General features: G+C 48.7%; 1 protein-coding gene across 2 annotated transcripts in view; it reads right to left on the bottom strand.

Annotated features, from left to right (window-relative positions):
- The window catches only part of XPO6 (exportin 6), a 64,637-nt gene that overhangs the window by 9,513 nt on the left and 42,059 nt on the right, over window positions 1–13,065 (bottom strand). Inside the window, exons 11-18 of one of the 2 annotated variants that reach the window (XM_064725452.1) lie at window positions 12,696–12,785; window positions 10,612–10,681; window positions 8,314–8,473; window positions 6,597–6,689; window positions 5,224–5,368; window positions 4,528–4,674; window positions 1,864–2,053; window positions 1,053–1,208 (exon numbers count right to left, since the gene is read on the bottom strand). In XM_064725452.1, coding sequence (XP_064581522.1) covers window positions 1,053–1,208; window positions 1,864–2,053; window positions 4,528–4,674; window positions 5,224–5,368; window positions 6,597–6,689; window positions 8,314–8,473; window positions 10,612–10,681; window positions 12,696–12,785 — 1,051 coding nt within the window. Of the gene's footprint in view, window positions 1–1,052; window positions 1,209–1,863; window positions 2,054–4,527; window positions 4,675–5,223; window positions 5,369–6,596; window positions 6,690–8,313; window positions 8,474–10,611; window positions 10,682–12,695; window positions 12,789–13,065 lie in introns of both variants that reach the window. The other variant, XM_064725450.1, reaches the window with a different exon arrangement.

The raw sequence follows: 13,065 nt of genomic DNA on the forward strand, positions 1-13,065 counted from the left end.
AGTCTTTTATGTTTAAGTCTGAAGTTTGCTTCTCCTATTCAGGGAACCCCATTTACTCTTGGGAATTTACCAACAGGGTTGTCTGAGAAACTGAAACCATCAGCTGGTTCCTACAGGGCTTCAGGAGTGTTCATCCCCTTCCAAAACCTGCCAGGGATGACCAGCACAGGCAGCACCCAGCCCCTCAGAACAACCAAATCCTGCCAGCAAGGCCTGAGTGTGCTCAGAGTGCTGGCACAAAGCCCAGGGGCAGCTCCAGGCCCATCTCCAGTGCTCACTGCTCATACAGGGTTAACAGGAAACACCAGGAAATCCAAAACACCCACAGAGCTGGGGTGGAGGAGACAGAATCCAGCTTGTTTTTTTGGCAGGAACTGAGCAGACCCTTCTATCCTCAGAAGTGAGCACGTGGTGCTGCAGTGAGCTGATCAGCACCCAGCTGATCCTTCAGCCATCCCAATAAACACTGGATGACCAAGCTGGAGCTGCTCACCTCCTCTCTCATCACACAGCCTTTGATAGCCAATAAACTGCAATTGATGAGGTTGTTCTGAAGACAACAGCTCCCTGGAGTCACAGCACCTTTGCTGCTGCCTTGGATCCCCTGCATTTCACTGCTTTTGTCTCCCCTCAACCCCCACCACTGAGAAAATCCCACCCAGCTCCAAGGGGAACAGGAGGAAGCACCAGATGTGACACAAAATGCAAACTGCTGGCCAGCAGCCTGCCAAGTGACAGTCTCAGGGAAAGAAACCCCCAAATTCCTCATCATTTGACCCAATCTGTTGACAACTATTCCTCTTAATGGTAAGTACAGCCAGAGTATTTTAAAGCTTTTTTTTTTGTGCTCAGGACCAGCTCCTCTTTGAAATTGTGACAACCCTGCCTGGATCCTGGCTGGCAGGGATGTCCCTTCAGCCCAGCTCTCCCAGCACACCCAGGCACAGCAACCCCACACACTCCACAGCCACACCACAGCTCTGCTGCTGCTCTGGGTGCCACCAGGAGCTCAGAAAGCTACTCACAGCATGACCCCTGGCCTGAGGTTATACCTGACTGATGAATGAAAGCTGGGAAGAGGGCTAGTGAGACCTGCACGGATTCTTGCAGCGACTGATAACAGATCTGCCGGGACTTGGTGGATTCTCCAGAGACACTTTCCACAATGTCTTCCAGAACGCTCAGTGTCTGGTGGATGATCACTTTGGCTGCAAAACAAGAGGGGTGATGCTTCTTGCATGTGCCAAAACTGCTCACAGGTAAGAGGAAGAGAAATTAAGCTCACACACAGAGTAATTAAAACAAATGATGTGTGACACTGCAGATTTCTGAATGATTTCTAAAGTGATCCTCAATAAAAAGAAAACCAAATCACAGCAAACCAGGCCCAAAGCAGCAGTTATATATATATATACATACAGAAGTTTCCCTGCACCCTTGCCAAGAGTTTCCTTGCATTCCTCCTATATAAACAAACCTTCTCCAGTACTTCCCAAGGAAGAAATTCTTATTTTCCCCCTTCGCTTTTTGCAATCACGATCTTTGTTAACGCTGCTTCCAGCCAGTTTTCTAATACTACACAAGAGGCTGTTCAGTATTCCCAATGCAATCCTTACTATTTAAACTTTTATCCCAACCCTGATCCCAGGAAGACAGCACTCTAATGGAAGAATTTACAGGTGACCTGGGATGAGAGTGCCCTGTACAGAGCAGAAAAGCCTCTAAGAACAGAAATAAAACCCAACCCGCTCCTTCGCCACCCTCCCCGTATGCGAAACAACTTCTCAGCCAAAATAACCACTGTGAAATCAGCTTAATGAGCCTCCCCAGTGCAGCAGGAGTGAGCAGGACTCTGGTACTTACTGTCCTCCAGCTGCACCTTCCTCTGGGGCAGGCTGGCCGTGGCCTTGAGCTGCCGGTAGTCGCGGGTGAGGGCGGACACGAGGCTGGCGTGGTTGGTGGAGCGCACGGCCCACTGCTGCTCGCTCTCGGGCAGGTTGGGCCAGGGCAGCAGCAGCACGTTGGACAGAGCCCTGCACACCAGCACCTGGGCCTGGGAGGGACAGCAAGCACAGCCACTGAATGCTTGGGGTGGGAGGAGCGGTGCTCCAGATTGCAAGGCAAGATGTATTCTGTTACCATCTGTGTGGCAGATTACCTTTGTCAAGTGGGCAGTTTGCCTTAGCCCTCTCTGAGTGATCACAATCACTCCTCCCTGGGAAGAGGACATTGCTGATAACAGCTATTGAATGTCACTGCATGGCTGATAAGAACTATAACATCCCATTGGGAGATGTGAGCCCAGAGGGAGGAGCCAAGCATTCCAACCCGGATATATTCTGGAGATCCTGGAACACCAGCACAGCTTCTCCAGAGGAACAGCAGCTTCTTCCACTGGATCTTCACAGGAAGAGACTGCACCCTTTTCTACAGATCCCTCTGCTCCAGCAGAACCAGCCCTGACACTGCAGGAGGGCTGAGCCACAATTCCAATGGGACTGCTGCCAACAGCCTGACCCACAGGGTGTCAGGTTGTGTTAACTCTGTCAGTGTTGTTTTAATTCACTACATTGTTAATATTTTTATTTTCTTCCCTAGTAAATAACTGTTATTTCCTGCTCCCATATTTTTGCCTGAGAGCTCCTTAATTTAAAATTTACAGCAATTCAGAGGGGTGGGGGGGGTTTACATTCTCCATTTCAGGGGAGGCTCCTGCCTTCCTTAGCAGACTCCTGTCTTTCCAAACCAAGACAAATGGTGGAATGGCTTGGGTGGGAAGGAAGGGTAAAGCTCATGGTGTTCCACCCCTGCTTTGTGCATCCCTGGTGTGTGGGGTGAGCTCTGCAGAGCTGCTCGGACACTGAGGATGGATTGCAGCTCCCAAAACACCCACACAGGTGAGTATCAACCCTGAGCTCCTGTACCCACAATGAGAGGTGGGAGCAGAAACCCCCCACAAGAGCCCAGACAGCAGCAGGGTTGGACTGACAGCAAAACCATTGAATAATGGAATGGTTTGGGTTGAAAGGACCTTAAAGGTCACAAACTTCCAACCCCCTGTCCCAGGCAGGGACACCTGCCACCAGACCAGCCTGCTCCAAGTCCTGCTTGCCCTTGAACACTTCTAGAGATGGGGCAGCCACAACTTCTCCGGGCAACATTAATCAAAGAGACAAAGTTTTAACTTTTTTCCCAAGTTAATTTTTGCTAGAGCAGAAGCCTGGAGTGAAGTGATATTTTATAGCTGTCCAAGACAACAGCAGTGCTCACTATTCAACAGCAGAACATGAGCCCAAGTGAAAACAACCAGCCTGCAAAGACAGAGAGAAGCAAAGCTCCAGGATTTAAGGCCTGGAAGCAGCTCCCAGCTCTGTCAGCCCTTCCCTGCAGCAGTAAATCACTGGTGTTTATAAAAACAAAGATGATTTTACTTTCATTACTCCTTGTCTGGTTTACATGCTGAACTTCTGCACTTGTGCAGCACTTTGTGCTTCCTTGCCAGCACACAACACAACCATATCCCAGCACTGTGGCTTTTCAGTGCAATAAATACAATACATTTATATTATTTACATTGCTTCTGCAATATAAATACTCCAGTTTCACAAAAAACTCTTGGTGTAGGTCAGAATCAACGTGCCTGGACTGTGAAGATGATGCAGAACTGGGAATGGTGTCAACAAATGAGCAAAGAATCAGATCTAAGAGGTGCAATTGTGTTTTTTCCTTGTACTGTTTCCCCAAATAGATCATTAATTACATACAATATCATTGTAATTTGTGAATATCCACAATATAGAGAAGACTGCTGATTTTTGAGGTTATCCCTGTCTTGGATTGTCAAGTCTATTTACCATCTGTAAGGCTGTTGTCTTCTGTTAAGTGGGCAGTTTTCCTTATCTCTTCCACAACTGGGGAGATATCTGCTGATAACAGCTATTGAATGTCACTGCATGGCTGATAAGAACTGCAGCATCCCATTGGGAGATGCTCCCAGAGGGAGGAGCCAAGCATTGCTACCCAGATATAATCTGGAGATTCTGGAACACCAGCACAGCTTCTCCATTGGATTCCCCAGAGGAACAGCAGCTGCCTCTTCTTCCACTGGATCTTCAGAGGAAGAGACTGCACCTTTCTACAGGATCCCTGCTCCAGCAGAACCAGCCCTGACACTGCAGGAGGGCTGAGCCACAATTCCAATGGGACTGCCACCAACACCCTGACCCACAGGGTGTCAGGTTGGGTTCTGACTCAATGTTGTTTTAGTTTACTGCATTGTTTATCTTTTTATTTTCTTCCCTAGTAAAGAACTGCTATTCCCTGCTCCCATATTTTTTGCCTGAGAGCTCCTTAATTTAAAATTTAGAGCAATTTGGAGGGGGAGGGTTTACATTTTCCATTTCAGGGGAGGCTCCTGCCTTCCTTAGCAGACACCTGTCTCCAAACCAAGACAATCCCTCAGCACCTGAGGCACATCTTCCCAAGGACACCTTCATTTGCATGTGGGACAGCTGTGGGTGAACTGACCTTGTCGGGGAGGCGCTGGGCAGAGGTGTCAGTGATCCTGTTGAACACCTTCTGCACGGCTGGGATGCTGATCAGGAACACCGGGCGCACCGTGGTGGCCAGGGACACCAGCAGGTGGCACGCAGACAGCAGCAGCTTCTCCTGCACCTGAGACACACAGGGGTGGTCAGTCCCACCAGCACACACAGCCAGGATCAGCTCACTGAGCCCCCAGGACCTGGAGGGGTGCAGGCTCTGATCCCAGGGAACAGGGACAGGATGAGAGGAAATGTGCCAGGGAAGGTTTAGATTGGATTTTGGGAAAAGTTCTTCATGGAAAGGGTGCTCAAGGCAGTGTGGAGTCGCCATCCCTGGAGGGATTTAAGAGCTGTGTGGATGTGGCATTTTTAGTGGTGGCCTTAGCAGTACTGGAGAAATGGTTTAGACTTGATCTTAGAGAGCTTTTCCTAAACAATTCTATCATTTATTTGTCAACCAGAGCAGCATAGCTGAGTCCCCTTAATCAGAAAGAGACACTTCCCTGCTTTCAAGTCACAGAATCATTAGACTGAGTTTAAAAGCCTTTAAGTTGCTTATGCTTGTATTAGCCTGACCCGCAGTGCTGTCAGGACACTTCCCATGGCTCTGGGACACAGCCCAGCTCCCAGCCCACCCCAGCTGAGCAGAGTGCAGCCCCCAGCCCCAGGGGGGCAGTACCTTGGAGCTGATGAGGGGGGTGATGGCCTCCAGTGCTGTGGACACCAGGGAGATGAACTGCTCGGGGTTCTGCCGGTGCACCTCGCTGTAGAACTGGGCCAGCCAGTGAGCGTAGGCCTGCAGGGCTGCCAGGGACTGGGCGTGCCTGGGGACACCAGGGGACACAGTGAGCAGTGCAACAGGACACAGGAGAGGTGTTTCAGGCAGCAGGGTTTGTAAAAAATCCTTACTCTGCTTTAGTTTTAGTTCTGGACCCACCAAGGCAAAGGTGGGAGCTGATAAAGCCAAGTTATCATCAACTGGTACCTGACTGTAAGCACAGACCCTGATGAAGTCACACATTTATCCTTTCAGGTGAGGGTTGAGTCAGGATGTCCCTCAATTTCAGAGAGGTGGCCCCCAAATGTGGGACAGTGCAGCTTTCTCAGGCAAGCATTAAAAAATGGATCACAGGTTTCTTCAGGGACAGGGAAAAGGGTGAACCCTTGCTGACAGAAAACACCTCCCCAATTATTGTAAACCAGAAAAACCTTTACAACAAGATCACCTGCACCAATTTCAGTGCTATTAACTTGGGATTAATAGGAGAAATCCCATTAGGTATACAGTGATATGGTGAAATCTAGAGGAGGTCTTCAAGGAGCTGCTGAAGGTGCAATTACAAACCAGAACAAGTGTTCAAACCTTCAATTCTGCTCACAGAGCTCCAGCTGGCAGGGAACAGGTTTGTGTGCACAGCCTCAGCAAGGGAGGGTCCCTACAAATCTGTCACAGAGGGAGGTGATCTGTGACCAGCAGCACCAAGATTTCACACTGAATGACAGTGCCTGGCTGGCAGCTGTTTGTCCCAGAAATGGCTTGCACAGCTGCAAGAGTAATGTTTGTCTTGGAAGACAAAGATTTGAAACCCTCAGCTGGGAAAAACCTCTTTTACCTGAGCCACAGATCTGACTTTGGTAGCAAAAAATCCATCAACTGCATTTATAAATAAACTACACATTACACAGTGGATCCATTTCTTTAAAATACCACTGTTGTAACACTTATTTCCTCATTAATTACCCTGCTTTTACAGCCACCAGCACAGGGCACAATCCCAGTTTGCTCTCAGAGCTGATTTAAGGGACACTTTTCCTTCTCAGCACAAACATGTTTTCCCTTAAACAACCTGGGTGCTTCCATTAGAGCAAAGACTGATCCAAAATGATGCTGGCAGCAGCTTTGACTTTCCTCAGCTGAAAAAGCTGCTTTCCTGGGCAGCTGCCAAGGGCTGGGGAGGCTGTTTCCCAGAGGATCTGCCAAGGAGGGGTCTGAGCAGCAGCTGCAAGCCTTGCCCACCCTGTGAGTGCCCAGTTGGGTGCAGCCCCACTCACACATCGATGAGGTCAGGTTTCAGCACGGAGGGAACGGCGGTTTCGATGTTGTACAGTTTGATTTGGGATCCATACAACGTCACCTTCACCAACCTGCAGGTGCAAACACACATGGCAGCAAAGGGATTGTACAAATCTGCCCCAGCACCTGAGCTAGTGCAGCTCTTCCCCAGTCTGAGTGGATATTTAGCTAATACACAAATGAGATTTTGACCATTTAGCTTAAAATAATTCAGAGCCTACTGCACTGTTTGGGGTAAAATGGGACAAGTGAGATGCTCCTGCACAGAAATGAAAACACAAAACCTGTGTAAAAGCCTGAAATTCTCCCATTTGTGACTATGTGCTAATTAAGTATCTAGGAGAGGATAATAAAACATCTGCCCCTTCAGCTGTCACAGCTCTTTTCATTTAAGAGAAGAATCATGGAAACACTGAGGTTGGAAAAGGCCTTGAAGATCACAAAGTTCAACCCGGGGAGCCCCCTCAAACCAACTACATCAAAAGGTGACAGGTCAGTGAGGGTTAGAGTCTGAGTTTGTCACCTGTTTTTATTATCATTCTTGTTTTAGTCTTCTGATGCATCCTTTCTCCTGCTTTAGTATAGTTTTAGTATATCATTCTCTTTTAATATCATATCATATCATATCATATCATATCATATCATAAAATAATAAATCAGCCTTCTGAGAACATGGAGTCAAATTCTCATCTCTCACCTCGTTCTGAGACCCACAACACCACAACATATGAGACTACATGTATTCAGACCTTACTGGGCAAAAGTATCCACATTGATAATGTGGATACACTGCAGTAGAAAGAAGTAAAGGTGACAGATCAGAAAAGCCAAATACACTCTGTGATGATGTTCCAGGTTGCAAGGCAAGATGTATTCTATTACCAACTGTATGGCAGTTGTCTTTTGCCAAGTGAACAGTTTTTCTCATCTCTTCCACAATCACTCCTCCCTCAGGAGGGGACATTGCTGATAACAGCTATTGAATGTCACTGCATGGCTGATAAGAACTACAGCATCCAACTGGGAGATGTGAGCCCAGAGGGAGGAGCCAAGCATTGCTACCCAGATATAACCTGGAGATTCTGGAACACCAGCACGACTTCTCCACTGGATTCCCCCGAGGAACAGCAGCTGCCTCTTCCCCTGGATCTTCAGAGGAAGACTGCACCTTTCTACAGGATCCTGCTCCAGCAGAACCACCCCTGACACTGCAGGAGGGCTGAGCCACAATTCCAATGGGACTGCCACCAACACCCTGACCCACAGGGTGTCAGGTTGGGTTCTGACTCTGTCAGTGTTGTTCTAGTGTACTGCATTGTTTATTTTATCCTTTTATTTTCTTCCCTATTAAAGAACTGTTATTTCCTGCTCCCATATTTTTTACCTGAGAGCCCTTTAATTTAAAATTTACAGCAATTCAGAGGGATGGGGAGGGTTTACATTCTCCATTTCAGGGGAGGCTCCTGCCTTCCTTAGCAGACACCTGGCTTTCCAAACTGAGATAGGTGACTGTTCATTGGATTAGAAATTTATAAACTTTCTAGAGTTTATCACAAAGAACTTGGGGCCATCTTAGACTATGGCCAACTGCTTGCTGCCTTATAAACCTCATAGCTTTGAGATGCTGTTCTCTAAGTAATAAACCCTTCTTAGCCTGCTCCTGGTGCCCTCCCTTGCAGGCACAGCTGCACCCACCTCTCCACCACGGTGAGCGCGTCGTTGAACCTGGCGGCGAACACGTCCCCGGTGAAGTACTCGGCCAGGCGGCCCACGGCCTGCAGCAGCGAGCTCAGGTCCCTCAGCGAGCAGTGCAGCCTCCTGCAGTCGTTCTCTGCTGTGATGTTCAGCCTGTGACCTGCAGGGACACCACAGCCCGTCAGCCACACAGCCACACAGCTGAGTTTCTCTAAGGGCTGCCCCCAGAGCTGGAAATCGCTGCTCGCGCAAGGGGAGAGCGCCACGGCTCTGGGATTGATCCTGCTGCTCCTGGGATGGCAAACCTGGTGACAAAGTGACAGCAAGTGCCAAGGTTGTTCTAATTCCATTGTGAAACTAGCTCTGGGCCACAGGTCAGATGGCAGCACTGGCTCAGGCACTGCAGCACTCGAGCTTGGAAAGGAAGCTCAGCTCTTCTGACAACACCTCAAGGGTTGATAAAGATGTAAATGACTATTTCAGCCTTTTACACCCTTATTTCCTTCTCTATGGAGTTAATGCCTCCACAAACAGGAGCCTTTCTGTTTCCTGCTGCCACCAGGAGCATTCCCAGCTCTGGAGAAGGTGGTTTTCCAGGTGGAGAAGATGGTTTTCCACATGGGAGAAAGTGATTTTCCACGTGGAGGTGGTAAGGTGGTTTTCCATATGGAGAAGGTGGTTTTCCACATGGAGAAGGTGGTTTTCCACATGAAGAAGTTGGTTTTCCACGTGGAGGTGGTAAGGTGGTTTTCCACATGGAGAAGGTGGTTTTCTCATGGAGAAGATGGTTTTCTCATGGAGAAGTTGGTTTTCCACGTGGAGAAGGTGGTTTTCCATATGGAGAAGGTGGTTTTCCACATGGAGAAGGCGGTTTTCCATATGGAGAAGGCGGTTTTCCACATGGAGAAGGTGTTTTCCACTGGAGAAGGGGTTTTCCACATGGAGAAGGTGGTTTTCTCAATGGAGAAGGTGGTTTTCCATATGGAGAAGGTGGTTTTCCACATGGAGAAGGCGGTTTTCCATATGGAGAAGGCGGTTTTCCACATGGAGAAGGTGTTTTCCACATGGAGAAGGTGTTTTCCACATGGAGAAGGTGGTTTTCCACATGGAGAAGGTGGTTTTCCATGTGGAGAAGGTGGTTTTCCACATGGAGAAGGTGGTTTTCCATGTGGAGAAGGTGGTTTTCCACATGGAGAAGGTGGTTTTCTCATGGAGAAGTTGGTTTTCCATATGGAGAAGGTGGTTTTCTCATGGAGAAGGTGGTTTTCCACATGGAGAAGGTGGTTTTCCATATGAAGAAGGTGGTTTTCTACATGGAGAAGGTGATTTCCACACTCCCTCTGCTGGCTGCAGTTCCAGTGATCCAGCAGCAGATTTGGGACAGAGAATTTGTGAGCTCACTTCCGGTGTGAGGTGTGTTGTGCACTTCCATGTTTCTCAGGTACAAGAAACAATCTGCTAATGAGGTTTTCCAATCCCACACAATCCTCCTGCTGCTGCTCAGGTGTGGATACCTGGGCTCAAACATTGCAGAACTTCTACTAAAAAACAAGTATGTTCTCATGTTCTCCAACACCATCTTCTGAAGAAAATCAGATTTTCTTTCCACTGACTGTATCTAATCTCAGATCAAGCTTTCAGCAGCAACCTCTCCATGTTGTGCCATCAATGCAAACACACAATCCTGTGCCACGTGCTCTGGGATGAGCAGGGAAGTTGTTGTCCCTTCCAGACCCATTCTGGGACTCTGTGCCACCACCCAGGGCTCAATCCAGAGCTGCACTGAGCTGCTGCTGATCCAGCCCCCAGGACAGCTTCTAACACAGCACTAAACCCCCACACATTGCTTATCCTAGGGCTGAAATCATCCTAAAACTGGGAATATTTTTTCTAGAATTGGCTATACAACAGTCACCATTCTGCCATGTCCAGCAGTATTGGAGATGTGACAGATTCCTTTCCTGGTCACACCAGGGAATTTCAGTATTTCCTTAAACTACAGCCTGCCCTCAGGTAGATCTCACCACTGCTGCTTCCCTTGTTTCTCAGGAAGGAGCTGTAGCATTTGGTGCTGCACACCTGCTCTTAACACCTCTGGTATCTTCATTTCAAATACAAAACAATAAAAATAAATCATATTATGAGATTTCTGTCCGCTGCTGGAGTTTAACACTAAGCCATGAGGCACCACACAGGTTTGGATCAAGTGAATACAGAAAAAACACCACCAAAGCAGGTCTGGAGTGGTTTTGCAGTGATGAAAGAGGGAGGAGCACAGTGTTAGAGGGTGGTTATTACCTGTTCCTGATGTTACCACGAACTGCTGGAGCCCCAGATACACTTCCAGGTTATCCTGCAGAACGGGAAACTGGAAAAGAGAAGAACTGATTGTGATCTGGGGCTTGGCAGGCAGTAACACCCAATGACTGACTGCTCTGCCAGAGCAGAGTGCTCTCATTTCTCCCCAGTGCCTTCACACAGACATTTGGGAGAAGGGCAGGGTGGGCTCTGGGCTGATCCTGCATCCCACAACTCCCCAGGTCCTGACAGCTGTCAGGAAAACACAGATCACTCCCCTGCAGGCCCTTCCCTGTGGCAGCTCTCCTTTGCCTCTAACCCCAGCAATCAGCCTGACAAGATAATGGTCTGACAGTGCAAGTGAGGGCACACAGCAGGAACACACAGCTGGAGGCACAACCCAGGCCAAGGAGCACAGGAGTGGCAGAGTCTGAGGTGCAGGAGGTCTGTGCTCACCCACCTCACCTGCAAGTGTCACCTTCTCAAAAGGTGAGCCTTAAAAAGCTCCCAAAATATTATGCAACCAGAAAGTTGAGTTCAGTGCCTCTACCAGGGTACAGAAGGAAGCAGTGCAGCAAGCTGCCAGCAAGCTGCAGGCTGCAGCAGTGAAATTCCATGGGGAAAACAGCCAAAGGAATAAACACCACAGTCCTCATGCACCCTGGTGTGGGAGCAGAGTGTCAGCCCAGCTCCATCACTCAGCAGTGACAGCAAACATGCCAGGTCCTGCTCATACTTCAGCTAAACCATCTTTCTCAACCCCTTCAGCCTGGCACAGCCCTATTTAATTTCTGTTGGGGAAAATGGCTGAAATTGGAGGTTGGTTCTGTGGAAGTTCTCTTGCCCATCAGCAGAAGGAGCTGCAGCCTTTCCTTGCCCAGCATGGGATGGAGTCATGGCAGCTGCTGTCCACTGCTTTCATTATTTGCTACTGCCAAACTCCCTGAACTAACCACTGCACCCACCAGCCCTGCAGCCACTGGGAACTGCTGCAGAGGCTCCCACACCCCCAGCCCCCAGAAGGAACAATGCAGGGCTCAGGAAAGCACTCCCTACCAACATGCTGTGCCTAATTACCAGTGCAGTGTCTCTCCATAACTGCCTGAGGGGAGTTAAAAAAACCACAGAGCCTTCCTCATGTGGATGTGTTACTCCAAGGAAGCCACATGCTGGGCTCCATCTGATCCATCTGCTCCCTGAACACTGCTCTGCTCCTCGGTGACTCACAGCAGGGCTGCACAGCAGCCTCTCTTTGTTCCCTCCTGCTAGTGACAGGCTTTGCTTCCCTGCCTCAAGAAAAACAGCAACTGCAAAGGCACTTCAGGTCAGGCATCTCCTGCCTCTGCAGCAGCCCAGTTTTCTCTGCTCCTTGGGAATACAGTTCTGAGGTCGAGCTGTGCAGTGTTCCCAGCAGGATTAATGCACTTGCTGAGATCTCACTGCTGTTATTTCCCTTTCTCCTCGCCTAGCAAAACCTCACCTGGACTGCTCTGAATTCTGGGCCACACTTCTATCCTCAAGATCTCCTCCTCAAAATTGTTAATAGGATGCTACAAGCCCAGACAACTTTTACACCACCAAAGGTGGTGACAGCAGCTGAAGAGAAGCACTTATCCAGATCAGATCTGCTTCCCAATAGTCCAAGGCCTCTCTCCAGCATTTTATCTAGCCTTTAATTAAAATAAAGATTCCACTCTCTTTAAAGCCCTAACAATGACACTTATCTGCCCAATTCACAGCCCTGCCTCTGAGATAAAGGCCAAGACAAACAGCCCAGAGGGGTTGCTGCCAAATGTTTACACTTCCAGAGGTGGGAATTTCTGTGTCCTCCGAGCTGGACTTAGACACTGAACCACTCTCTTCAAAACACACCAGGAAATGCAACAAAGCCAAAGAAACAATTCTTTCTCTTCAATTTCTAATCTCTCATTGCAACGTTTGCCAAGTTTTGGATGCAAGTTTTGCATCCAACCCCAAATTTCCCTATCTTTTTTTTTTTTTTGGCACTGAGACATCTGTCAAAAAAAAATCTGCAGCAGTTGGTGCTGATTCCACGTGGCACTCTGGCCAGGGGCAGGACTTACGAGTGTGGAGAAGGCGTGAGTTGGCAGGAGCTCCATGACTTTGGCCACCACCTCCAAGCTCTGGCGCAAGTACCGCTGCCACTCCGTTTGCTGCTGCAGACAGAAGGACATGGGGTGAGCACTGCCTGCCCTTCCCTGGGTCCCCAAAGCTCTGTGTTCCCCTGGGAAGGGAGGGACAGCAGGGAGAAACCCCCTCCACAAACAGGATCTTAGAGAATTGTAACTTGCACACTCCACTGGAACTTATTTTCATATAGAATTTGTTCTGTTTTCATGCAGAATTGATAAAATTCTGGGGGGACAGTGCAGGAGAAGGGAGAGGAAAGAGTGGCAAGAAATTTAAAGGTGAATTAAACAATTATTTTAACAG

Source organism: Zonotrichia leucophrys, chromosome 14 (assembly GCF_028769735.1).
Source record: "Zonotrichia leucophrys gambelii isolate GWCS_2022_RI chromosome 14, RI_Zleu_2.0, whole genome shotgun sequence".
NCBI lineage: Eukaryota > Metazoa > Chordata > Aves > Passeriformes > Passerellidae > Zonotrichia > Zonotrichia leucophrys.